The sequence below is a fragment of the Penicillium canescens genome, assembly GCF_028828765.1.
Source record: "Penicillium canescens strain IBT 15451 chromosome Unknown utg000003l_segment0_segment0, whole genome shotgun sequence".
Taxonomy (NCBI): domain Eukaryota; kingdom Fungi; phylum Ascomycota; class Eurotiomycetes; order Eurotiales; family Aspergillaceae; genus Penicillium; species Penicillium canescens.
The window spans coordinates 4948041-4973549 of NW_026703965.1; the positions used below are offsets into that span (position 1 = coordinate 4948041).

At 48.8% G+C, this 25509-nt stretch overlaps 8 protein-coding genes across 8 annotated transcripts; 6 read left to right on the top strand and 2 right to left on the bottom strand.

The window, feature by feature from the left end:
* Positions 1-1089: 1089 nt before the first annotated feature.
* On the top strand, positions 1090-1917 carry N7446_005144 (uncharacterized protein; the record flags this gene model as incomplete). Its single annotated transcript, XM_058513892.1, has 1 exon — positions 1090-1917. The coding sequence occupies one exon, from the start codon at positions 1090-1092 to the stop codon at positions 1915-1917; it is 828 nt and encodes a 275-aa protein (XP_058375221.1).
* Positions 1918-3166: 1249 nt separating this feature from the next.
* On the bottom strand, positions 3167-4237 carry hapB (CCAAT-binding transcription factor subunit HAPB; the record flags this gene model as incomplete). Its single annotated transcript, XM_058513893.1, has 1 exon — positions 3167-4237. One exon carries the CDS (start codon positions 4235-4237, stop codon positions 3167-3169), a length of 1071 nt encoding a protein of 356 aa, XP_058375222.1.
* A 4069-nt stretch (positions 4238-8306) lies between these two features.
* N7446_005146 (kinesin-3 motor protein uncA) lies at positions 8307-13578 on the top strand (the record flags this gene model as incomplete). The annotated part of the gene is made up of 3 exons (XM_058513894.1): positions 8307-8673; positions 8740-13059; positions 13082-13578. Exons 1-3 carry the CDS (start codon positions 8610-8612, stop codon positions 13576-13578), a joined length of 4881 nt encoding a protein of 1626 aa, XP_058375223.1. The 5' UTR covers positions 8307-8609.
* Positions 13579-14085: 507 nt separating this feature from the next.
* N7446_005147 (uncharacterized protein) lies at positions 14086-15463 on the top strand (the record flags this gene model as incomplete). The annotated part of the gene is made up of 2 exons (XM_058513895.1): positions 14086-14454; positions 14522-15463. 2 exons carry the CDS (start codon positions 14086-14088, stop codon positions 15461-15463), a joined length of 1311 nt encoding a protein of 436 aa, XP_058375224.1.
* A 273-nt stretch (positions 15464-15736) lies between these two features.
* N7446_005148 (SLC26/SulP family anion transporter) lies at positions 15737-18070 on the bottom strand (the record flags this gene model as incomplete). Its single annotated transcript, XM_058513896.1, has 3 exons — positions 15737-17608; positions 17656-17801; positions 17848-18070. The coding sequence occupies 3 exons, from the start codon at positions 18068-18070 to the stop codon at positions 15737-15739; spliced, it is 2241 nt and encodes a 746-aa protein (XP_058375225.1).
* A 1099-nt stretch (positions 18071-19169) lies between these two features.
* N7446_005149 (Zn(II)2Cys6 transcription factor domain-containing protein) lies at positions 19170-20576 on the top strand (the record flags this gene model as incomplete). The annotated part of the gene is made up of 3 exons (XM_058513897.1): positions 19170-19251; positions 19303-19357; positions 19406-20576. The coding sequence occupies 3 exons, from the start codon at positions 19170-19172 to the stop codon at positions 20574-20576; spliced, it is 1308 nt and encodes a 435-aa protein (XP_058375226.1).
* Positions 20577-22748: 2172 nt separating this feature from the next.
* N7446_005150 (glycoside hydrolase family 11 protein) lies at positions 22749-23457 on the top strand (the record flags this gene model as incomplete). Its single annotated transcript, XM_058513898.1, has 2 exons — positions 22749-22999; positions 23058-23457. The coding sequence occupies 2 exons, from the start codon at positions 22749-22751 to the stop codon at positions 23455-23457; spliced, it is 651 nt and encodes a 216-aa protein (XP_058375227.1).
* A 797-nt stretch (positions 23458-24254) lies between these two features.
* On the top strand, positions 24255-24998 carry N7446_005151 (uncharacterized protein; the record flags this gene model as incomplete). Its single annotated transcript, XM_058513899.1, has 1 exon — positions 24255-24998. The coding sequence occupies one exon, from the start codon at positions 24255-24257 to the stop codon at positions 24996-24998; it is 744 nt and encodes a 247-aa protein (XP_058375228.1).
* Between the last annotated feature and the right edge of the window lie 511 nt (positions 24999-25509).

Consider the following 25509-nt stretch of genomic DNA (forward strand, 5'->3'; position numbering starts at 1 on the left):
GAAAAAAGGTGAGAAAGCGGATGAGCGATTCTCTACGGAATCGTCAGAGGATTATCGTGGGGATAGCGGAGTTACGAGCGAAATAAGAAAGTACCGTGAAGATGATTTATAGATTGCGGAAACTTGTGGTAGAACAGGGATGGGTACGTATCTACAATTCTCCTAGCATGGGGATACCGTTTGCAGAGTCGCTCCCGTTGACAAACAGAAGGGGAAAGTCACAGACCCGGTTCCCTACTTGGATACCTCAGTACGGTTAAGAAGCTCTTTGATAATGTCCTAGGAGATTACATAGGTAGTATGCCGATATAGGGTTGACAGCAATCATGTGGGTTGCGAACCATTACAACTTGATGAGAGTAACCCACGCGTCAATTATGCATTTGAGATATCAATTCTAATAAGGACGTGGTTGTTTACTTGGTTATATCTTCAAATATTTTGATGTCAACGCTATGGATGATCAATTACTTGCTTCCTGAAATTTGTCGTTCCTTTCCTCCATTTTCTGTTGATACACAAAATGGCCAGTTTATATAAATAAGGAATATGAAATAATCAGATTGAACGAGGCTAATTGGCATGGCATGATTGCCTCAGCGATCAGGCCTCCAAGGTTTGCTTGTTCTAAGTTAACTAGTTAATCCATACAGTAGGATTATTTAGTCTGCTGCTCCTCCATAGGGAATAATCATCAACTTCCGCCTCTCTCCTCCATAGGAACCCTCCGTCCATCAAGGGCATTTATCCGTCATGGCAAGCTTTAAGCGCATTGCCTATTTATAGACCCTGACGACGTCGTCATATAACCCCAACATCCGCCTTTCTTTGTTTCAGCAGCTATAGCATGAGACACGACAAGAGCATATACAAAATACAATCCACATATCCACTCTCGTGCACAATGATCATTAAACGACTCGCAACAAACCAAGACAATCCCCCAAAGTCGCCGCATCCCTACTCCGTATACTCCCCTCCACATCCATAAAACCCAACCTAGCCCGTTGATTGGCTCAAACCTACCCACTCGCATCACCACCACCACAGCCAACACCACTCACCCAATCCGATCTTATCCCAAAAACAATGGGCAGTCTACTCAATTCCCGCTGGGCCCCAAACACAAACCAGCCAAATGAGAGATACCAACCCCGGCACACATTCACCAATATCCACAATGTCCACAATCACAGGACAAGAAGCTCCAGCCCGGCATTCAGACCACCACCATATCAACCACCTTCACATCAACAAGGAACCCTCTTACCACCAGCAGAAGAGTTATCCCGCTTCATGAAAATTGTCGCAAGACTCCGCTGGAAACTTCCCTTCCTGGCTGAAGGCTACAGACTAGCAACGCTGACCGATGCCGTTGAACCGGGTGAAATCGTGCACGCGGAGATAATGTTCAAGATTGATTTCCATGAGTACTATGCGCTTCTTGAGCGTGCTATTGTGCATTTGCTTGCTGTTTTTAATATTTCTGTTTCGGCGGGGAGGGGTGGGGGCGTTAGTGTTGATGGCAATGGGCGCGGTGGTAGTGTCCATCGGTATCATGCCAATGTCCTGGAAGCATTACGGGAACAGTCTACGCCTTTATCTCCGGTTCTTGGGGCCGGGGTTGTTTATTCGCAGTTGCAGCGCGCGAAGGAGTTAAGGAATCGGTGGAAGACGGCTGATTTGACGGCTGAGGAGAGGGAGCGGCAGGGGGAGCGGAAGGAGGTTGTTGCGCTGGCTAGTTTTGATTTCGAGGGGATTCTTTCGGATATTTTTCTAGGCTTGGAGGAATCTTATGTGCGTGCTAAGGATCATGTTGATAAATGTATTCGGCCGGATGATGGGCCTGGGGTGGAGGTTGATGAGGAGGCTGGTTGGGGATTTATGGTTGATGCTATGGACTGGGAAGCTGTTTGAGGGGTTAGTTTGGGTTTATGTAGATACAGTATGGGCGTCGGTTGCTGGCGACTGGTGTTACCTTTGAGTTTGTGTTATCGCTTCGATGATGTGGATTTTGGCATGGAGAATCCTTCTGCTTTTTTATTAGACACCAAATGCATGATATACATGGACCGTGAACGGATTCCATTGCCCGTCTTCGCTGAACGTATCCAATAATCAGGTCGGAATTTCTATAATCAAGTAGTAACGAGACTAAACAGTCATGGAAGACTAAGATAAGGGTAAATACTCGGACACGTAACATATGGCACAGTAGTAACCTATATCCACATCGAACTCAGTCTTATAAATCTACAACCCAACATCCACCCCAACCAAACCAAAAATCAAGACTAAGAAAAGAAAGCATCAATATTCAAATTCAGAATGATATTCTTAGCACGAATCAGTCGCAGATCCAGACCAGTCCAATTCCAGTTCCAGTCTTTCGAAACCCGATTTCCCCATACCGATACCGATCTGTTTTTCCAGTGATGGAGGCCCTCTCTAATATTTCCCAGCCGGAGAGAAAGGAAATGAAACCCAATAAACCCGCAACACGAGACACCAAGAAGTGAAAAGATATAGATAAAAGAACGGGGTATTTTGACAATCCACGTGTCAAAGGTAGACCCTGGAGATGGGAGTATGAGAAAGTAGATAATAGAAAAGAGGAATGACAATCGGGAACCGTTGAGACTGGTGGACATTTGTTAGGGGTTGTAGTTGATATACAGGGAAGCCCTATAGTAGTGGATAGTTGACATCCCATACTAGAACAGACCAGACCCAATCAACAATCTCGTAACGCGTCAACAGTGAATAGTTGATATCGATTCGGATGCTTGAAGTCATTCTTGTCTTGTACACGGCACCTCCAGCCTGAGGGGAGCCATCACCGAAGGGGGAATACGAACGAAAAACAAAACCAAAAACCAATCGGACAAGAGGGGAATGAGAAGAGAATAATCGTCCCAGCGTAGCGGTTATAAACAGACATCAGGAGCAAATTGTGAGATCAGAAGGGAAAGGGGTAAAAAGCACATCAAGGGGCATAGAGCATAGAAACAGGTGATCCATACACATCGCTCGCTAGAGAAAAGGTCCGAGACATCCATCCATAAAGCCGTGACTACAAATGAAAAACAAAAGAAAAAGTATTCACTTCACTGGACTTAGACGTCTAGGTTAGGACGTCTTGTTGGTGATATGAGAGGTTGACCATTCAACCATCCTCATCCGAAGCGTCAGCAGAGTCTTGCTCACTACCATCAGCGCTGGCGGTCGTCTTCGTCTTCTTGGAGCTCAAGACGTCGTCATGGACTTCGCTTGACTTGCGCTTCTGTCCGGCGCCATTCGCCTTTGCCAGGTCCTTGCTGATATCCTCGAAAGTGGCGGGTTCGCCAGCCTCCACGCGCTTCTCCATGGCGGCAACCTCATCTGCTGTCAAGAAACGGCCACCGGGCCCACGGGGTCGGCGCATGGCATGGTTGTGTCGTGACTCATGGAGATAAGGCTTGCGACCCTTGGACGTCAAGCGCAATTGCTCTTCGAGCTTTTGACGTGCTACTCTGCGCTTCAAGATGCGGTGGAATTGCTTGGCGTTGACGTACAAAGGCGACTCTTCTTGGTTGCTATTCGGGACCATGTCCGGGGAGGCCTGGTTCTGTACGGCTGCCTGGGGTAGCGGGGGTGCGATGGAGGGTCGGCCAACGTGACTCATCACCTGTGCGTTGGGGGCATTGGGGCTGCCGACATGGCTCATGCGACGTTGTGATAGCTGCGGGTTCGGCGGCATCTGGACTTGTGATCCCATTGGGGGCATCTGTCCGCCCATCTGGGGAGACCGGGGATTACGATCCTGTTTCATCTGCATGCTAGCCATGCGCGGTGAGCCTCGGGGTCCTGGCGCCATCTGTCCGGCCATGGAATCCTGATGCATGGGGTAGAACTGTCCCGAGGCAGCAGCGGTGGCCATGGCGGCGGCCTGCGTTGGTGAGATGCCATAGCCCTGGGGCATACCCGTAGGGACACCGTAGCCCTGAGGGAAGTTCATCTGTTGGTGAACGGCCCCGGAAGCATTCTGAGCTTGTTGATAATGCGGTTGCGATGGGACGATGGGAGAGGTCTGGTGGGCGGAGTGTGGTTGAATAGGTGCCTGGGCGTTGGTAGGCGATGCCATGGACCCGACAGGAGGACCAGCGTTGGGCGCGCCGGTTTGGTAAGGACCAGGGATGTGAGAGGATGCGTGGGGATGTTGCCCATGAGACTGTTGATACTGTGGGGGGTACTCCATTATGACAGAATGTGATAGATTCACACGGCGTGCAGCACTGTTTCAGAGATCGATCTAAAGTGGCGATAGATTGAAGTCACCAATCAGACCGAGCAGATTGAGTTAGAGTCGCACGTCAAGACGGATCAAGGTTGACGGGGACGTTTGTTTGGTGTAGAGCGATATCGCGGGGCGCGCAATGAGGGAGTCACCACAAGCGTAAGGCTATGCGGCTAGTGATTCGACGATAGGTCTGCAGGGGGTCTTCGCGTCAGCCGAGCGCATCGCCGAGCGGTCACTGGATTGGGTGGGGGTATGGAGAAGAACAACACAGGGACCAGGCACGTACAAAGGTATTGGCCTGTCGTCAAAGGAAACTCTTTAAGCGGGCCTGTGAGAATTATCTCGAACGGCGGTTTTGGCTCTTTTGTGCAAATCCACACGCCCACTGTCGGGTGTAACGTGGTTGGGCTGTGATGCAGTGCCGGGGGTACCCCTCGACGCGATGCTTGATGCGTTGTCAAGGACCTGATGATGCCACAATGTGGTGGCTACTTCCAGCACGGTCGGCAGGCTCACACAATTCCACTGCCACGTCTGTAGAATCTGAGGCGGTGCTGACTTGCAACCTTGATGTCAGACTGCGCCTTTAGGCTCCGCGCGAGACTAGAGATGAAGGTTAGCATTGTCCCTTCTGGCCAATCAACGCGAGAAGCCAATGATCGGTGCGTTGTCCGGAGAGCACCCAGGTGGAGGGGTGTTGGGATTCCAAGGCGGGTTAGACCAAGGCTTGGGGCATGTATGCGTTGGCAGTAAAGCTACATACCTTTTGACTTCTGCAGGAGCAGATGAAGATTTGAGGCAAGACTAGATACGGCTCAAGGGCGAATCAGCGCGACTAGATGTATGTTAGTTGCGACTGGATACCCACGAGGGATGATGTAAATGTCAGGGACGCGTGCAGGGAGAAACACAAAGCGCGGGTAAATCGGAACCAATAAGAGAGGGGAGGAGATAGATAATAGTCCAATCCCACACGCGTTGTTTTGGGGAGCTCGTTACCTTACTAGGCACGGTGGAACAGATTGGACAGAGATAATCTCCGTGGAAGAGATCCAAGGTTGTGATTTGACCAGAGATTGGGGGAATCGTGCCAACGAGGTTCTGTGCGTGTCACGGACAGTTCCGCTCAATAGTAACGAGGCGTAAAGAGTGTAAAGCAGTGTAATGGGTGTAATAGTGTAAAGTGACATATAGGCATAGACAAATAACATACGCGTCTGGGAATCTCAAGCATAAATGCAATTCAAATATCTTACCTTCAAATTGACACCTGAGGTAGTAAGTACAGGGTTACCCCCGACGAATAGTGTTAGAAAGGGGGCGCTGTGCGATGGTTGGAGGACTGAACAGGAGCGGGCAACCAACGAGAGAAGGCAGAAGAAGGGAAAGGCGAAAAAAGGGCGGATGGGGCAGTCTTGTAGGAGATTGACTGGCCGCTGTGGGTGACCGCCTTGCCTAGTGGATCTGTGAGTGGCTGGAGCGGGATACTGCCCCATTACTAAATATTACTGGCCGATCTGGCGTGTTTGGGCACTCAAAATGGCCCCAGTGGTAAGGCTGTGACCATACGGTATGTTTACCATCCGGCAGTCCCGAGGCTGTGAGACCATGACGTATGTTACCAGTATTCAGTAAACCGTCAATACTCGCCTGATATCGCGATATCACGGGGTTTATACAAAGGCAATACTGATATCCCCATTCACGGAGTGCTCCTTCATTTACTTAACTGTTATGTATCAGCTGTTTTTCTTTTTCTTTTCCTTTACTCGGCTCTCTGTCCTAGTCGGGTAAGTATCCTCCACCTTATGTCCCATTCGAACCATGATCCTTGCACTCAGATACTCAGAGACGAGAGAACTTCTCTCTTCTCTCTGCGTTCCCCCTGTCACGATACTCGTCACAGTCCCGAAATAGTGTGATGAGATACGGGTGGCGGTAATGAAACCTCCTGGGCGCCAACATTGCAATCAGGGCGGAGTGACGGCGTTCTTGGACCTTGGAAATGTCGATCTGGCGCCTTACCTTCTCCTGATATACGGCTTATTTTCCTGGAAAAGAGAGTAAAGTAAATGATAAATGAAGTCATGACGCAATCCGTTTACCCGAACTAATTTTATGAATTGGCGGTCGAATGCTCACCGATTATTGACATCTCCACCTCCCTCGTATTCGATTCGAGGCTCCTGTAACCCGTTGAAAGTACACCACACATATTATGTAGATGTATAGATGTATACTCCTATCCACGCACATTCTAGTCCTGAACCGTCATTTTAGTAGCATCCATGGGCCATTCAGAGGCGAAACCGCCGATTCGCAGGAACAGATGGGTCCGATCTCCGGACCCCACGTGTAGAAGCTTGACCGCCTCGGAACCATAGAGATCCGAGCTTCATTGTCTACTGTTCACCGTTACTTGTGAGGAACTTATATAGCCATAACTACCATTTATAACTTTGGCTTCTCTTTCAAGTCCGTGTTCAAGCCTATTCAAGTGTAATTGTAGTCTTGGCTGATGAGCGGCTCCCGTACTCTGTATCAGAAATATATATATCGTAGACAACCCCAACAATAGCATCAACTAACCTTTATCTATTATCAGCGTCAAGATAGATTTAAAATAAACCAAAGCCACCAGGAGAACCAAGGAGCAGTAGCCATCTCCAAGCAAAAATCCTCCTATACCTGGCCATGCCTTCACTTCGGGACGCTCTGTCCTTTCTTTATAACATAGATTTCCTGGACCTCGGCCTTTCCCTTCATTGCCGAGAAGACACTGCAGATCTTCCCGGTAATAGAGCCTATAACAGACACAGTCTTATTAGCAATAATAAAAGATGAAATGCGGCTCAGTAGGAGACCTTACGTGGTCGGGTTGCTTCCCATATTGCCAGCCAAGTTTTTCGTTTGCTCCGCTGATTTGGCAGCATCTGGAATAACTGGGGGCCGGGATAGAAAACCAGAGTCATTCAAGGGCAAGGAAAAACAGAAGGATATTTCGGATACACACTCGCGACTATAATAACCACCACACAGTATGGACAAACAAATCAGAGATACTACACCGAGCGGGATTCCAAGGCCTAAGCCGAGCTGTAATCCTTTGTCTTCGGACATGTTAATATTGGCGTACGAAACTTTTGGATTATTCCGTGAAAACACGATTTGAGCAGAGTTAGATACGACTAGGTATCTTGTGATGTGAGACGAAGAAGTTGAGTCGGAACAGGAAATAAAATTCGCTATCCCAGGGAATTCGTTTAGATACCATCATTATCATATACGTATACTAGCTTCCAGACCTATACATAGCATTTCAAAGCCGCATACGAAAATGGAACTGGGGCTCAGCGTCGTGACTCAACTTTATATCAACCCCCTCTTTCAAAAGAGACGATCAAATTTACATGGAAAAAAACCGAACAAAAGTAGTAATTTATCAAGCAAGTGTGGATCCATGAAACGAATCAACATGAAGCCCAGCAATCTTCGAGACTACTCCGAGGCTCATGTGGTAGGGATATCGTGTGCGGACACTCCAAATAAGAAAATATAGAAAGCTGAAACGAAGCCCAGGCCACATTGATAGTCTTGCCCACTTTCCGCAAAGATTCGATAAGCTCTTTCCCATCACAGGGGATATTTAGAATATATATATCTGAAGTGGAGTAGAATAGGTACAAGGTGGACTATGAACCAAGCTTTGGATTGGAAGTAATCATAGATCATTGACCAGGTACGCAGCCGACCAACCAAACAATGTCCACACATCCCTCATTCGAACTATGATTCGTTCATCCAATACGCTAAGTGCAAGTCATCTAACTCTTCAGCCCCTTACAGTGGCGGTGGACCGCTTACTCAGCACACCCGCTCCGGGGACTCATGTGGCTTTTCCGCATGGTCAAATCGACTCGACCACAATCGCATTTTGCTGTTCTTTGTGTTTCGAGCATATCAATTTGTGGCTGGCGTGCCTCGGTGCTCAAATCTCTAATTTACAAGATTTAGGCCTCCGCGCCTCCCAGAACCCTTCCCCACAAAAAAAACATCACAAACACGCTCCCAATATTGGACCGATACATGACGTCTTTGTTGACACCGACCCATTCGACCCTTGCGACCATCCACCCTCGAACAAGCACAAGCAATTCACATCTCTCCGATCCTGCGCTTATCACCCTGCGACTGCCTTTCGAGCCGCGCTCCTCGCGGAGTTCGCGCATCGGTGTACCCCTGTCACTACTTGCATCCCACTTCCGCACTCCGGTCTCCATACACGTCCATTGTTGACGACCACCCCCGGTGCATGGGGTAGAGAGCAAAGATGGCTCCAGGCGGCGCTGGAAATATTAAGGTGGTGGTGCGGGTGCGGCCTTTCAATAGTAGAGGTGAGTTGGATGTGCTAGGAGAGGCCATCCCTACAATACGAAGCTGACCATTTGTCTCTTTTGCAGAAATCGAGCGCGGTGCAAAATGTATCATTTCCATGAAAGGACCTCAGACCATTATCACGGCACCACCCGGCGCACAGGATACGTCACGAAAAGGCGGGAAAGGAGCTGTTGAAGGACCGAAGGTGTTCGCCTTTGATCGATCATATTGGTCTTTTGATAAGAAGGCACCGCATTTTGCTGGCCAGGACGATCTCTTTGATGATTTAGGCTCCCCGCTTTTAGACAATGCCTTTGGTGGTTATAACAACTGTATTTTCGCCTATGGTCAGACCGGTTCAGGAAAGTCATACTCTATGATGGGTTATGGCAAGGAATACGGTGTCATCCCCCGAATTTGTCAGGATATGTTTGAGCGGATTGTCGCGATTCAGAAGGACCAATCTTTGAACTGCACAGTCGAGGTGTCATACCTGGAAATCTACAATGAACGGGTACGAGATCTGCTCAACCCCTCAAATAAGGGCAACCTTAAGGTCCGTGAGCATCCGTCTACCGGACCATACGTCGAAGATCTGGCCAAGCTTGTGGTCCGTTCCTTTGAGGAGATTGAGAATTTGATGGACGAAGGTAACAAAGCTCGAACGGTTGCTGCAACGAACATGAACGAAACCTCGAGTCGATCACACGCTGTCTTCACCCTGACCTTGACACAAAAAAGACACGACAATGAGACATCTATGGACACCGAGAAGGTGTCGAAAATCAGTTTGGTTGATTTGGCAGGTTCAGAACGAGCCAATTCAACTGGAGCCACTGGCGCACGATTAAAGGAGGGTGCGGAGATCAACCGTTCCTTGTCAACACTTGGTCGTGTCATTGCTGCCTTGGCTGATGTCTCTGCTGGCAAAAAGAAAAACGCCTCCATGGTACCTTACCGTGATTCAGTGCTCACATGGTTGCTGAAAGATTCCTTGGGTGGTAACTCTATGACATCTATGATTGCAGCCATTTCTCCTGCAGATATCAACTTTGAGGAAACTCTTGGTACCTTACGATACGCCGACTCCGCCAAACGAATCAAGAACCATGCCGTTGTGAACGAAGACCCGAATGCACGCATGATCCGCGAATTGAAGGAAGAATTATCACAGCTCCGCTCTAAGCTTGGAGGTGGAGTGATACCAGGTGCAGTAGGTGGCGTGGGAGCTCCTGCAGAGGAATATTATCCACCTGACACACCGCTGGAGAAACAAATGGTTTCTATCCAACAGGCAGACGGAAGTGTCACCAAAGTCAGTAAGGCCGAGATTGTGGAACAGCTCAACCAGAGTGAGAAGCTTTACAAAGATCTCAATCAGACCTGGGAGGAGAAGCTGCAAAACACAGAACTTATCCACAAGGAGCGTGAAGCTGCGTTGGAGGAACTCGGTATAAATATTGAAAAGGGCTTCATTGGACTGAGTACACCAAAGAAGATGCCCCATTTGGTCAACCTTAGCGACGATCCCCTTCTTGCTGAATGCTTGGTGTACAACATTAAGCCAGGGACCACCACTGTTGGCCACATGGATCAGGGTCAAAGCGTCGAGATTCGACTGAATGGATCCAAGATTCTTGAAAAGCACTGCACATTCGAGAATGTGGACAATATTGTGACAATTGTCCCCACCGAAGGGGCCGCTATCATGGTCAACGGTATGCGGGTTGACAAGCCAACACGACTGAAGAGTGGTTTCCGGATCATCCTTGGTGACTTCCACATCTTCCGTTTCAACCATCCCCAAGAAGCCCGAGCCGAACGTGTTGAGCAGAGCTTACTGCGTCACTCCGTTACCACCAGCCAGCTTGGATCCCCCGCGCTAAACAAAACCCACGATCGGAATCTGAGCAAGACCGGGTCTGAAGTGGATGGCGATTCAACCGGGACAGACTCACCGATGCCATCGCAACGTGGCCGTGAATCAGACTGGTTCTTAGCTCGCAGAGAGGCTGTGAATGCCATGGTGGGTCCGGATCAGATCTCTCACTTGCCAGATGATGAGCTCGATACTCTGTTCGAGGACGTGCAGAAGGTTCGAGCGGGTCGGCGTGGCCTGCCGGAAAACGAGGAAGACTCCGACTCCATTAGCTCCTTCCCTATTCGAGACAAGTACATGTCTAACGGGACAATCGACAACTTCTCTCTTGACACTGCCATCACCATGCCAAGTACCCCCAAGCAGCACGACGAGGAAGATCCAGGTGCTGCTTCGCTCAACCAAGCTCGCCAGGATATGCAGCGACAGCTGGATCGTCGCAAGGAAGAATTCCAAGAAAAACTGAAGACTGTGGAAGCATCATCTACTCCCGACTCCGCAGAGCTTCGAACCGAAAAAGAACGAATGGAAGAGGCTTTGCGGAGCGCCAAAGAAGAATTTGAGGAGCAACTGAGAAAGCAAAAAGAGGGTTTTGAGACTCAGATGCGAGACATGGGCAAACCAATCCCACAAATCTTCGAAAATGGCTTCGCCAAACTAGACGATCGCGAAATTGAAGTTGCACGATCGGTATTCGGCCTCTGGTCCCAGCGCAACTATGTTCGCATGGCAGAGAAGATCCTGCAGCATGCCTCGCTCATGAAAGAGGCACAGATCATGAGTCACATCATGGATAAGAATGTGGTTTTCCAATTCGCCATTGTCGACCATGGCCATAACATGGAATCGTCATATGACCTTGTGCTGAATGGAATCTCTGGAGACGAGGACATCTTGCTAGACGAGGCTAAGAAGCCTTGTGTGGCTGTCCGAGTAATTGACTACAAGCAGTGCGTGATTCATCTGTGGTCAATCGAAAAGCTCCAGCGCCGCGTGCAGGCCATGCGCCAACTACACCAATACATCGACCGTCCCGACTACATTCAGCACTTCAAACTCGACAACCCTTTCTCCGAACCGTGTTCATCTCAGTACTCCCTCGTTGGCGATGCCGACATCCCCCTGACGGCCGTTTTCGAGACCCGCGTGCAAGACTTCTCCATCGAGATCACATCACCATACACTCAAAGTGTCGTCGGAATCATTCGACTCTCGCTTGAGCCATCCTCCGCTCAGGCACCGTCGTCAACTTTGAAATTCAACGTCGTCATGCGGGACATGGTTGGGTTTGCGGAGTGGGAAGGGTCTAACGTACATGCACAGCTGTTCGTACCGGGCATTTCAGAGGAAGGAGGCGCCACTACAACTCAGATGATCAATGGGTTCGAGGATGGCCCGGTCCGTTTTGAAAGCGTGCACAGCATGAGCTTGCCGCTCTCGAGTCCCCGGACAGCCGCATTGAAGGTCTGTGTCTACGCTTGTGTGACTTCAGTTCATCTCGACAAGCTTCTGAGCTGGGACGATATGCGAGACTCGGCAGAGCCGTTGCCACAGAAGCGCACTGCCCCTCGAATTGCCGAGTCTGAGTTCTATTCAGAGGAACGGCACGACGTCTTTGCTCGAATTCAGATTCTTGAAATGGCCGAATCTGGTGAATACCTCCCTGTGGAGGTTGTCCAGAGCAGCAGTCTTGATGCCGGCACATCTCAGCTCCACCAAGGATTACAGCGCCGTATCTCCATCAATATGACCTATAGCTCGACAGAGAGTCTCCCATGGGACGACATCAACAACATTCGCGTGGGATCTGTTCGCCTTCTCGATCCCTGGGGCAAGATTCCGGACCAGGATTTCCAGACCCCGGACGTTCCCTTGAAGTTTGTTCACGAGCCAATGGTCAGGGATAACGCTGACGGGACATCCCACGTCACACTTGTGGGTCAATGGGACTCAAGTCTTCACGGCTCTCTATTGCTTGACCGAGTGACAGCGGATAAGTACCGGGTACAGGTGACAGTTCGCTGGGATCTCATTTCCAGTCGTCTTCAGAACCCCGTTGTATTCGAGGCCGACCAAACACTTCAGATTCAGGGACGTACCTATGTTCGCCAGCAGTCGATGTTCAAGCAATTCTGGAACTCGATTCGTGTTGTGCATTCGACGACCCGGATGTACTCTTTAGTCATTCGTCCGATCTCAGCCAAGCGCGCTGCTGACCTATGGCGTATGAACACACAGAATGACTATGTCAAAGGTGAGGAGCTGTTAACTACCTGGGCACCCCGGAAAGTCTCACTGGTGCGAGACTACATTGCCGCTCGTAAGCGCAGACTGCGTGTTGCCGAGCTCCATGCTGCCCGAGGTGCTCTCAGCGCAGGCAGTTTGATCGCATCGCCGGCTCGCAGTGGAAAGTCTACGCCAATGCGCGGCACAGATCTCAACGAACGCAAGTCCAAACTCCTTCGGAAGTACCTTGATCTGTGGTCACTCAAACAGGACCCCACCGAAGCGATCCTGATCCGGAGTAACACCGAACCCCCCTACAGATGGAGCGGCGACTGCGTCGCACATCAAAAATTCAAATGATACCAACGGCTTCTCCGACAAGGTGTCACTCAAGCCTCGCTTTGTGGCTACCATCCAAACCCTTCCCAAAAACCCATCCGCCTTGAAAACGGGCTATGTGCTTACCCCTGATGACACAAACAATATCTGGGTTCGCCGTTTCGTGGAGCTCCGCAGGCCGTACCTCCACATCTACTCCGTCCCAGAGGGCGACGAGATCAACGCAATCAACCTCCGCAACTCGCGCGTGGATCATGCACCCGACTTTGCGAGACTACTCGACGGGTCTGGAGCTGGAGCTGACCGCTCACTATCCGCCAAGGGACGGCCGAATATTTTCGCCGTCTACGGAACCCAGAATACGTTCCTCTTCGCCACTCGCACCGAGGCACAAAAGGTGGAATGGATCCTGAAGATAGACGAGAGCTACTTCAATAACAACAGTCCCAGTGCGGCCGCGAGCAGCGATGGCCGATGATTCTCTTTTCATTCGCCAGCCGGTTGTGCTGCGGATATACCTGTGGAGAAGCGTTTTGCTTCGTCTGCTTCATGTGTTATGATATTACGGGTCTAAGTCTGCCTTCTGCCTTGTCCTTTCGTTTTGCCCGTTTCCTTTCATGACCTGTTGAGATACCCCTTGAATATATCGACTCGCGTGGCCTCCCTCTTATGTACATAATAATCTGATATAGTTGGGACTATAGATTGATTGCACATATCTTGTTAGTGTTTTAGCAATAGCGTGTAGAATCAATGTTAGACTTGGCTATGATGCCTGGACACTCGAACAAGAACTGAACTATATGATATCATTGGTTAGTGTAGATGTCTCATATGCGTTGCTGTGGGAACAATCAGCGTTGACATCAACGACATCTAACGAAAACACTTGATCACGTCTCACCGTCTCAACAAAAGACGTAGATGTGATTCAAGTTGACTGAAATCTCTCAAATTTCAGGATATACTCGGGAATATTCCAAGAATGTTCACCCAACGCCCCTCATTCCGCTATATAGCTACAGGCGCCGTGGTGTCTCTGTTCGCCCTTACATTCCTCATTATCGGCACTGGCACGCCCCGCGAACTCTCATCGAAATATATTCTCAAGGCGCCTTCACGACCCTGTCCGGCCTCGAGTTTCTCGGGAAATCGAACCTGGGATTTTGTCGTGGAGCGTGATGGAAATAACCACGGGCTGTCGGAGGGTCAATGTCGCACTGCATTTCCCAAGCTTTATAACGAACTTGACAAGTCTTCCGCTTTGCGAGATGACCGTCATTTCACATACAAAGAGTTTGATTCGCGCACTGTGGATGATGGTATGGTCCGTGGTATCATTGATCGCGGAGAGGTTAGTAAACACCGGACTAGATTGACATTACTATAAGTGCCATTGATTCTGACGTCTAACCATCTAGTTGTATATCGTCGACTATGCCCCAATGCCTGCCACAGCAACTCGGGCACGCGCAACACTCAACTCCCTCCACCGCGCCCTAACAGCCTTTCCAGACCGACACCTCCTCCCCAGCATCGAATTCACCTTCACAACAGAAGACTTCGCCGGAGATCCAAATGGAAGCGGACCCGTATGGGCCTATTCCAAGCGCGACTCTGACGAGGCTGTCTGGCTGATGCCCGACTTCGGATACTGGGCCTGGCCCGAGGTCCAAATCGGCCCATACCACGAAGTCCGCCGTCGCATTGCGGCTATCGACGATGGCGAATTCCAAGGAGACGGCGCATATGTTCCTGGCTTGCAGTTTCAAGAGAAGAAGAAGCAGCTCGTGTGGCGCGGTAGTCTGGCGACGAACCCGCCCGTGCGAGCTAAGCTGCTTAAGTCTGCGTTGGATCACAGCTGGGCTAGTGTGCGGGTTATTGACTGGGATAATGAGAATGACATCCGGTTCAATCTTCTGCCTATCGAGGATCACTGCCGGTATATGTTCCTGGCACATGCGGAAGGCCGAAGCTTCTCTGGTCGTGGCAAGTACCTACTGAACTGCCGCTCTGTCGTCATTTCGCATGCGCTTGAGTGGCGTGAGGCTCATCATGCTGCGCTTGTATCCTCCGGCCCAGATGCCAACTACGTTGAGGTTGACCGTGACTTCGCCGATTTGCCGCGCAAGATGGAGTATCTCATTGATAACCCCGAGGTTGCCGAGCGCATTGCTAATAATGCTGTGCGCACTTTCCGTGATCGGTACCTCACCCCTGCTGCGGAGTCGTGCTACTGGCGTCAGTTGGTGCGACAGTATGCTGCTGCTTGTGATTTCGAGCCGGTCTTGTTTTCGACTTCCCGTGATGGGAAAACGCAGCCTCGAGGTGTGCCTTATGATACTTGGCTATTGATGCATTGATCTATTGATGGGTTCTGGATATGGTTGTTATTTTATGATTTGTTTGTTTCTTCTTTTGTTTTACACTTGCACAGGACTGCATCCGGTTTTTTTTTCAATATTCCCGGCTGGCGTTGGTCTAATGACCTGGATGATAACGTTATTCTCTCACTTTGTACAAGACCGAAATATGGATTGATTGTTTATGACTCAAATCTTACTTTGGATGTCTAGTAACAGACCAGGAATACTAACCACAGTGAAGGGTTCATCGAAAACATCTTAGTGTTATTTCTATGCCTCAGGATTTGCAGCTAAGTATACATCAACGCTGTGCAATGCACCCACCAAGTCAACATGAAAGAATGGCCGAGTCCGGTTTTCAAATATAGAAGACTTCGAACTCGAAGCACCAGACTGTTTTTCTTTCGCCTCTAACGTATTATCACACGGGTTCGAAGGTAGAGATTCCCCAGTGGTCCCAGCCATCTCAATATCAGACGGTCCCTCCCGATTATGATTGGGGATTTGACCATTCACATCGGTCGAAGCCATCTCCTGGTTTCCCGTTGAAGGCGAAGTCCCAAAACCAGCAGCGCAAAGTGCACGCTTTGTCCACCGATTCTTGACATTAGCAAAATGCCACTGTACAGCAACAGGCGCAGAGCGACGATCCAACTGTTTGCGCACATCCATCAGATTCTGTACACATGTCACATCCACGTTATTGACAGCCGAGAAGTCAAGAATGATTGCCCGGAGAATGGGTAGATGCAGATCATCTGTATTGGAAGAGACCGGGTCATTCCATGGACGGTCTCCCTTCTTTGCATAAACCTCTACATTTGTTTGGCGGGTGTTCTTGGATATCATTTGAACAAGGGTGTCGGAATAGTGATTCGCATTAGGGTAGTTGAAGCCTTCGGAAAAACGGTAGAGAAAGACACCTGGTCGAGGGTTCTCGAATTTAATAGCTGGATTTGCATCTGAATCGTCGAGAGGGAGAAAGAGAGGGCGTTGGGCGTCTTTGTCGTTTACCCAGGTTTGTCCTAGGAAGTGTCCTGGGGCTTTTGCGTGACGGAATAGGAGGACTGCTACTGAGAGGCAAACCGTTGCGTAGATGCTGTTTGGGATCGTGTTCACAATCGCAACAATTAGGCCGACAGCAAAAATCACCGCGTCCAATGGTGAGATAAGCCAAAATTGGTAGATCGTGTTGGGGGGCACGATTAGGTCTCCCACTGCGTGGATGATCACTCCTGATAATGATGCTTTGGGAATATAATATAGTCCAGGAGTCAATGCATACATGGCAATCAAAACCACACAGGCAGTTATGATGCCAGCAAACGGAGATCGGGCGCCGGATTTTGATTGAATTGCGGAGCGAGAGAAAGATCCTGTTGCTGGATAGGCACCGACGAAAGGGCCTAGGAGATTTGTGACACCGATAGCAATGAGTTCTTGCGAGGAATCAATTGTGTAGTTGTTGACTCGTCCAAAGGATTTGGAGACTGCAATATGCTCAATGAGTAGCACGATCACACAAGCTGGTAGCTTAGGGAGAAAAAGCTTAATAACGTCTCCTGTAAGTACTGGAACACCGGCATGTTCGAAGCCTCGAGACACATTCCCGACTAAAGCAAAAGCAGGATTGGCATGGCGATGGAAATTGACCGCAAAGCTGATCACAGCGAAGAAAACAATGACAAACACGGTCCGTAGAGCACCTAGGAAGAAGAAGAGCTTGGAAAAGCTTGGGTGCTTGCGAGCACCGTAATTGCAGGCTCCACGGAGAGAATATAGAGTGAATAATGCGGTGACACCCATAGCGGCATCGTATCCCTGCGCCGTGGGTAGGGACTTGAGCGTGTCAATGATGATTTGGTATGCCGGTGCATTGGTACTGAAGTTGGCTGTTTCGCCGAGTAGCCCTTTGACCTGCCCGGAGCAGATTGTTATAGAAGAGCCAACCATGAATGCTGTAATTGCAGGAAAGGGAATAAAATCAACAATAAAGCCAAGTCGTGCCAGACCCATAAATACGATGATACTCCCAGAGATTATGGCGATTGAAAGGGCAATTTGTGGCCCAGGAATGTCTGGGTAGATGCTTTGAACATCAAGTATGATGCTGCCAACCACTGTAGACATCACAGCGACGGGCTGATAAGTTAGCACATGCAAGTGCCATGTAATAGCTGAAAGCTTACCCCTATGGTAATGTCTTTGGATGTTGCAAAGAACCAATAGATCAACACTCCCATAAAGGAGGTATAAAGTCCGTATTGTACTGGAAGATTGGCTAATTTTGCATATCCCATACTTTGAGGAACTACAACAGCCCCAACAGTAGTCCCTACTGCGGTTAGCAAGCGCTACAACGAGCATCAATTAATTCATACCTGCAACCAAATCACCAAAAAACCATTGAAAATTATAGTGTCTGATCCATTGCGTGAAAGGAAGCAGTCTGGCAAAGTATAGTCCAAGTTGCTTTCCGGAAGGGAACACGCCACTTAGCCATTCCAGCACAGTTGGATCAGATTCGTAATGTGGTGCATTTTTATCTGGTAGATTGGGAGGATCTTGTAAGCCAAGAACTTTCTTGAAAGTTTCAGATCCCATAATTTGAAAAGCAAATTCTCAGTAGGTGGACAGAAATGGTCAGATCAGCATTGTCGGGGCCAGGAAAGGATATATCAAATTTATATAGCCCAAGAGCCCCAAAGGAAACTCTATCCAAGGCACTTGACCAGGCTGGCTCTCTCTAAACCGAGTCATGCCGCAGAATTATGGTGTAGAGCCAATATCTCACGCTTGCATATCAGTCGCAGACAATGGAATGTGGCTAAACACCCATTTGAGCTGATGTGGATTACCTCACATGTTAATAATTGGCAGACTAAGCTTCATCCTACATGCCAACCAATAGCTAGTCCGAGAATTGGTGTGTCAGACGGAACAGCAGCGCCGACAGGGATGCATTGCACAGGAGCCCCTTGCACCAGCCCCATATATTCGGTGGGAGAGTGGCTGTAGCTTAGAGTTGGAGGTGTAACGGTGCAGCACCATGGATCAGCTCGAAGGGTGGCCATGCATAAGAATGTGGGTGGCAGTATGAGACACAGCCAGAGAGTTATGTTCTGCTAAAGGGCAACATCTATGAAGGAGGAATTATTCCAAGGTCTGATCATGATTATCCATAATGACGCTTGAACTAATTAAGTGGAGCTCACATTGATGTAATCGATGGGCCATTAAAGTTGCAGAAGCATCTCCTTTGGGGTTTGCATGAATGCCTTGAAAACCGATGCGCACTCGGATATGTCAATGGGTTGAGGATATCTCTGTCTGCCATGTTAAGAGATCATCCTGCGGATTTATTCAAAAGATTCATGTTTTCTAGATTTAATGCAGTCGCTAGGATTGAAATAAATCAGTTTGATACCTTTAGACCGTCAGAGTCAGTGCCAATACACAAACCTCAATCAAGTATCGGCACTCATACCCCGGGTTCTTGACACACTTTATCTTCTGCGTCAAAGCCAAGTTCTCATATATGCGTGAAAAAGCTTCATGAAAGGCCCCTCTGTACACTCGTTTTGGGTCGAGCCTCTGTAGGCTTGTGTAGGGAATACGGGATCTCACCGCCGACACCTTTTCGCCACGGCACTCTGTGCCGTTCTTTCACTGCAAGGTCCAGTTGGTCAAATAAGCCCAAGCCATGTCAGGTCCAGGCTACAAGTGTGCTACCTGCCACCGACTCTTCTCAAGCAAAAATCACCTACGACGACACGAGTCGTCACGTAAGTCATGTTGAAGCCCCTGAGAGACGCGAGGTTGACATTTCCTCTCAGATACTTCCCAGTCTCCGAGAAGGTGTGAATTTTGTGATCGCAAATATTCAAGGAAGTGAGAATGTCTGAATCCGCAAACTGCTCTCGTTACTTACTTGTATAGCGACGCACTCAGGAGGCATTATAAGAGCTGCCCCAGGATTGGAGCCCAGCCCAAGCCCGGGCCTGCTCGGCCCGGCCGTCGACGCAAGGCATGCGATAGTTGCGCCGAACAACGAATCAATTGCGATGGAGGCCTTTCTTGCAGTGCTTGCCAAGCTAATGGGATTTCTTGTACTTATCAACGTCTTCACACCCTTCCGCAGGAGTCCCGTGAGCTTTTGTTAGCCCCTGGCATGTCAACTCGTCGCCAAAGCTTGCGCAGTGCAACCAACCCAGACGAGCGAAGTCCGGAGAAGACGTCTTTACCATTTCTGCTAAATTATTCTGCACCGGGGAACCACAGCTCCGGAGATGTCAATCGCGTTCTCTCTCTGTTCTCGACTGCGGAATCCGTTGATGAAAGTCTGGACTCTGCCCTACCAAGCCTTGGCGTCGAAGCTGATCAGGCTCATCTCTTCTTCGGGGATTCTTGGAACATGTTCTTTGGTTCTTTCAAGATTGATGGACAAACTCAAAGCTCACCACTACCACTAGGGCTGGAAGACCTAGATCAACGCCAGATAGCCTCTTCCAGAATGGTTGATTGCATTATCAGATCGAGAGCTATGAATGGCAAGTATGAAGCAGCCCCTAGCCCTGATAACGCGCAGGAATTCTTCGCAGAGCACAAGGTGGGTGACTACATTGAAGCGTACTTCGAGCGAATAGTGCGCCCACGGTCTCGCATCGTCTTGAAATCTACCTTCAACTTGGAGACCGTCTCCACTCCATTGCTACTGTCCATGTTTTTGATGGGCGCGGACTGCGATACATCCGACGGTGTCAAATTGCGAGCCATTGAATATGCCGAAATTGTAGAAAAGGTGGTCTTTGAATGCGCGGACTTCCAACGACTAATGTACAGAAAGCAAGAAACCGGCGGGGTCTCGTTGGAGGCGAATGAAATTGAGTTGATCCAAGCTGCGATCCTCATACTCTTGATTCAATTATCAAGTCCCAACGCTGCAACACGCCGTCGGACTCGAATTCAGCGGTATCCAGCTCTGGTATCAGTCGCTCGAGTGGCATCCTTAACTCAGACTAAGAATTTCTGGCATGACAATAGCAGGCCATTTCGCCATGATGAGTTTCTCAAAAATGAGACCTGTATTAGGTCTGTCCACTTTACTTGATATACTTAAGATATTATTATCACGCCCGTTAAGCTGACTATCTAGGATGATGTCTTCGATTGCCATGATGGATTGCCACTATATCATGTTTTTCAACGACCCGCCGATCCTAACAGCTTCGGAGTTACGATTTGATCTCCCAGCAGAAGAAAAAGGAATCGAAATCCCTGACGCTACAACGTGGGAGCTTTGGGCGACTAAAGAGAGAAATTGTCAGCGACCGCCACCATTAAATCTTTTCATACAAGAGCTTCTGTCTGATAGTTGGTCTGGCCCGGAAGATTCACAGTACAAAAATCTTAGTTTTTTTGCACTATATGTTGTGATCTCTGGTGAGGTCCACGGAGCTATTCATGTATAGGAAACACTGCTGATAACCAGGAAGCTTTCCACCGTATCATTTTCGGACTGCGAACCAGTTTTTGCAATATGTCTGATGCAAAAAGACAGATTGACAGAGCTCTCGTCCGCTGGAAGATATTATGGAAAACCTTACAATCCAAGTCAAGCCAAGATCAAATCTACCGGGCAGGAATCATGATTCACGGACAAGACTTGTGTGTATACGCCAAGATTTTACTGCGTACGCCGTTGTCCGAGACCGGCGAAATTGCGCATGATTCGATGGCTCGCATCCACGAACTCTTGAAGCGGCGTCCCAAATGAGATAAATTCTACTACGTACATATTCACGCCTGAAGGTCTCGGGGAGTGGAAGGGCCTCCAATAATGACACAGCTCAGAATTAATATAAAGCCAAACCAAAAGAGGCGCTCATGCTACATCCAAGAACCACCCATGTCACTCTTCCACTCCGTGTCTTGCTCAAAAGTCGACCCGAATCCCAGACCAAGTGTTTCACTCCATTGAACCCATGATACGTTAACGGCATTGAGAGGCCGAACTTCAGAGCTGCTTTCACAGCGACAGGTAGAGAGCCAAACGCGGCCGCCATGGCTGTTGAATCAAGGTTGAGTTCTAAGGCAGGGGCACAGAGATATAGTGTGGCAAGACCGTACAAGCTCCCCGAAAGCAGGAGCCCGGTGACCCGTTGGATCGCGGAGGCTGATGACACGTAAGTCCACTTGTAAACTGTGAGGTGTGGAGCAGTAGGACGATTTCGACGCTGGGCGGCGAGGCGGTCGTGTGCACATTCGGCTGTCACCTTTTGGGTCGCAATGTTTCTCCTGCGCGATAGTTGTATTAAACGAGCTGCCTGGATATGAATTGATGAATGTATGGGTATTTCTTACTGAATTTGGAGGGCTTTGATTCCCCTTGGATAAGGCCTTGTCGATTTGAGAAACAGAGACGAGACACGCCACATACTTGAGACAACTGGAGTATCAAATTGGATCAAGATGTTCAGTCTTGTCGTGGTAACCTGTTTACCCTGAAAATATTGGTCTAGGACCACAAAGGAAGACCAGATGAAAGAGTATAACTTCTTGTAAATGCAGGCTACAGAAAAGAAGTCACGAAACTCAAATATATGTCTGGAGAATATCCACCAGGAAAATACCCACAGTCGGAAAATACCCACGCGCTAAGCTTTTCCAATGAAATAAACAATTGCGGATCTATGGATCAAATATTTTGTTCAGTTTGCTCCCCGGGACTTGGCTTTCTTAACAGCCTTTAATCATCAAGGTCTGATTTGTATAGGCAAAAACGGCCGTCACCCCGTGTTTCAGCGTGTAACTTGGCTTTAGCAGGGCCAAGCCACCGGCGACCCTTACAGCCGTGACGAGTTTCCCCGCATTTCAAGGCATTTCAAGTGCCTGAATATGCATACGGTATATTGCATTTTATATTTGGCTGAAATGATTAGCCGTACCAATGGCTTACGGCACCCAACCTTTGCTTAACGTACCGAGCTATTCGGTTTAGCCTAGCCGGGTGACTGAGATCCATTTTTACACCAGTGTATGTGATAAACGGAGCCGGGCACCGAGAAGGAAAAAGGCCCGTCGTTCACTAGTGCTACGGAGACTAGGTTGTCTTGGATAAATCGCTGGTTAAATTGAAGCAAGACATCCAGGAGCTGAAACAGTGCAGAAGGGCCCCACTTGCAACTGTCAATATAAAAAGAATCCCTTTTCCTCCGAAGAGAAACTTTCTTAAACCACGACAAAAACAACAAAAGCTACAAAGTCTTCTCTGATTATCAATATGGTCTCCTTCTCAGGCCTTTTCTTGGCCGCTTGTGCTTTCGCAAGCGCCTTCGCAGCCCCGAGTGACTTGAGCAAGCGAGCTATCACTACAAGTCAGACCGGAACCAACAATGGCTATTACTACTCCTTCTGGACCAACGGCGGTGGTAGTGTCCAGTATACCAATGGTAATTCAGGTCAATACAGCGTTTCTTGGAACAACTGTGGAAGTTTCACGTCTGGCAAGGGTTGGAGTACTGGCAGTGCCCGGTAAGACTTATCTACCTGCCGCTCTGCCGATAAATTACTGACATCTGTGATCGCTTAGTAACATCAACTTTTCTGGATCGTTCAACCCTTCTGGAAACGCCTACCTTGCTGTGTACGGCTGGACAACTGGTCCTCTCGTCGAGTACTACATCATGGAGAACTACGGGACCTACAACCCCGGCAGCAGCATGACTTACAAGGGAACTGTCACAAGCGATGGATCGGTCTACGACATCTATACCCACCAGCAGGTCAACCAGCCCTCTATCTCAGGCACTGCAACTTTCACCCAGTACTGGTCCATCCGCCGCAGCAAGCGGTCTAGTGGAACTGTAACCACGGCCAACCACTTCAATGCTTGGGCTTCGCTTGGAATGAACCTGGGCTCTCACAACTACCAGATTGTTTCCACTGAGGGCTATCAGAGCAGTGGATCATCGACCATTACTGTTTCGTGAACGCGTTGAATTTTGGGGTTCTGGAATGGATCATGGCAACGGTTCACCTTGATTTGTGCAGAGACTCATATTATTCCAGACGTGTTGGAACAGAGCTAGATCGTTTATCAAATTATGATATGATTCTACTTCTTTGCCTATCAACTACGCTTCTTTCCATTTCGTTTGGCATTATTGCTAGGCTCATAAGCCGATCAGTCTGGACACAGAGATGTGGAAGGTGATGCTTGGTTAGTATGGCTGGATGACTTTTGTGTAGTTGTGTAGGTCAATATATCGCTAAATCAAATGGAACATTGTTCCTTATAGAAATCTCAATAGGCATTACCGGATGCTAGGTACAAAGAAAGGTGTTGATGATGTATTCATCGAGAGTCACTCGTGAGACAGTTTGAATGATTCTAATAACAATGCATAGATTTCCTAGTATTGTTCCATTGATGGGCTTATTGATTGTTCTATTGATGGATGGGAGACGGGATGAATGGGTGGGTTTACCACCAGATAGATGGGCTTCAATACTTGAGGTAGCTGCCTAATTACACATGGTTTATTTTGATGCGGTATGTACTCGTCGACTTCAAGTGAGAGGAGAAAACCCGTTAAAAGGGGTTCTGTCCGTTTTTCTTTTCTTCCATCTTCAACATTCCCATTCACTCTTCACCCACCGTCTCCGGCGCTTCGTCCGAACCACACGGTGACCACCAAAAGCAAGTTCTATCGTTTGCTCTAATATTTGTCAGTGCAACGTCCGGCTAACATTTCTATCAGTGCTTTCGAAACCCGATTCCGCCGACATGGCCCCTACTGTCCCAAACTACGTTGCTTTCAATGTCCCAGTCTTGAAAGGCAGTTCGAACTGGAATGAGTGGCATGAAAAGTTCCTGCGTGTCACATGCGCCATCAATCCACTCTACTGGGATATTTTCGCCGGTAAACTTGGCCCCCCTAAAAATACTGACTTCCTCAACATGCACCACCGCAGAGCTGCTACGAAGGATGATTCGGCAATGCATCTTTCCATCCAAGAGGCTCTTGGCCAAGTGCCAGAAATCCAGGTGCCAGACAAGGAAGTCTGTATGCAGTATGATGCTGCGCTCCAACAATGGAGCCGATCTGTCTCCGAGGCTCGGGAATATTTGCTGTTTGCTCTTGATCGACAGCCTGGCCTTACCATACAAGGCATTTCTGATGCCCGAGAGGCGTACCTCGAGCTAGAGAAGGCATATTCATCCCTCCATGCTCAGCCCCTTGTCTATGCCTGGCAGGAGTGGTTGGACATTCGCTACCAAGGCACACAAGAATCCCCCGAAGGTTTTGTCAGCAGATTCAAGAAAGCTCTGCAAGGAATCAAAGCCCAGGAAATTCAAGTGAGCCTTGGGGTGGAAATAGCTCAATTCCAAGCGGCCATCATGCAGAATCCAGAATGCCAGCATCTTGTGAACACCTTACGTATTGACCCACAGAACTTCGGTGACACAGATTCCGTCTATGCCAGTTTCATTCAGGAGCAAACACAGGAACTGACACTCTCAATGTGAGCGCCTGAGTCTTATTTCCCGCGGGAGTCTTTGCCGCGTCTCTTGCGCCAGAAAATGATGATAGTGATTCGGAAAAAGAAAGTTTTCCATATCCCCGGGGACCTCTTTTTTCGCTTATTTCTTTGTGATTCGCTTTTTCCTTATTGTCTTGCAATTATATTATTTCCTTTTGCTTTGTGGTTGCATGATGGTAGTATCCGAACATGGTTAACACGGATGACTGTGACATAGTTTAGCTGAGGTTGAACCAATCAACTTGAAGTTTCATCCATTTGGCTTTTGGAACGAAGTAGAAAAGGGCCCTTAAGTCCTAAACTTGCCTCCTTTCTTGGACTGAAACGTACCAGCTTTGCAAAAAAGCACCTTGCTCGCTGGAAACTTCACCAGCATTGTTGCATGAGGATTCCGCCCTCAAATAGGTAGACAGAATACAAATGCTACTCGCAGACAATGAGAGAGGCCTTGTACTTGCTTCCAAAGTATGAGGGCCTTGCCACATCTCCACCTGGGC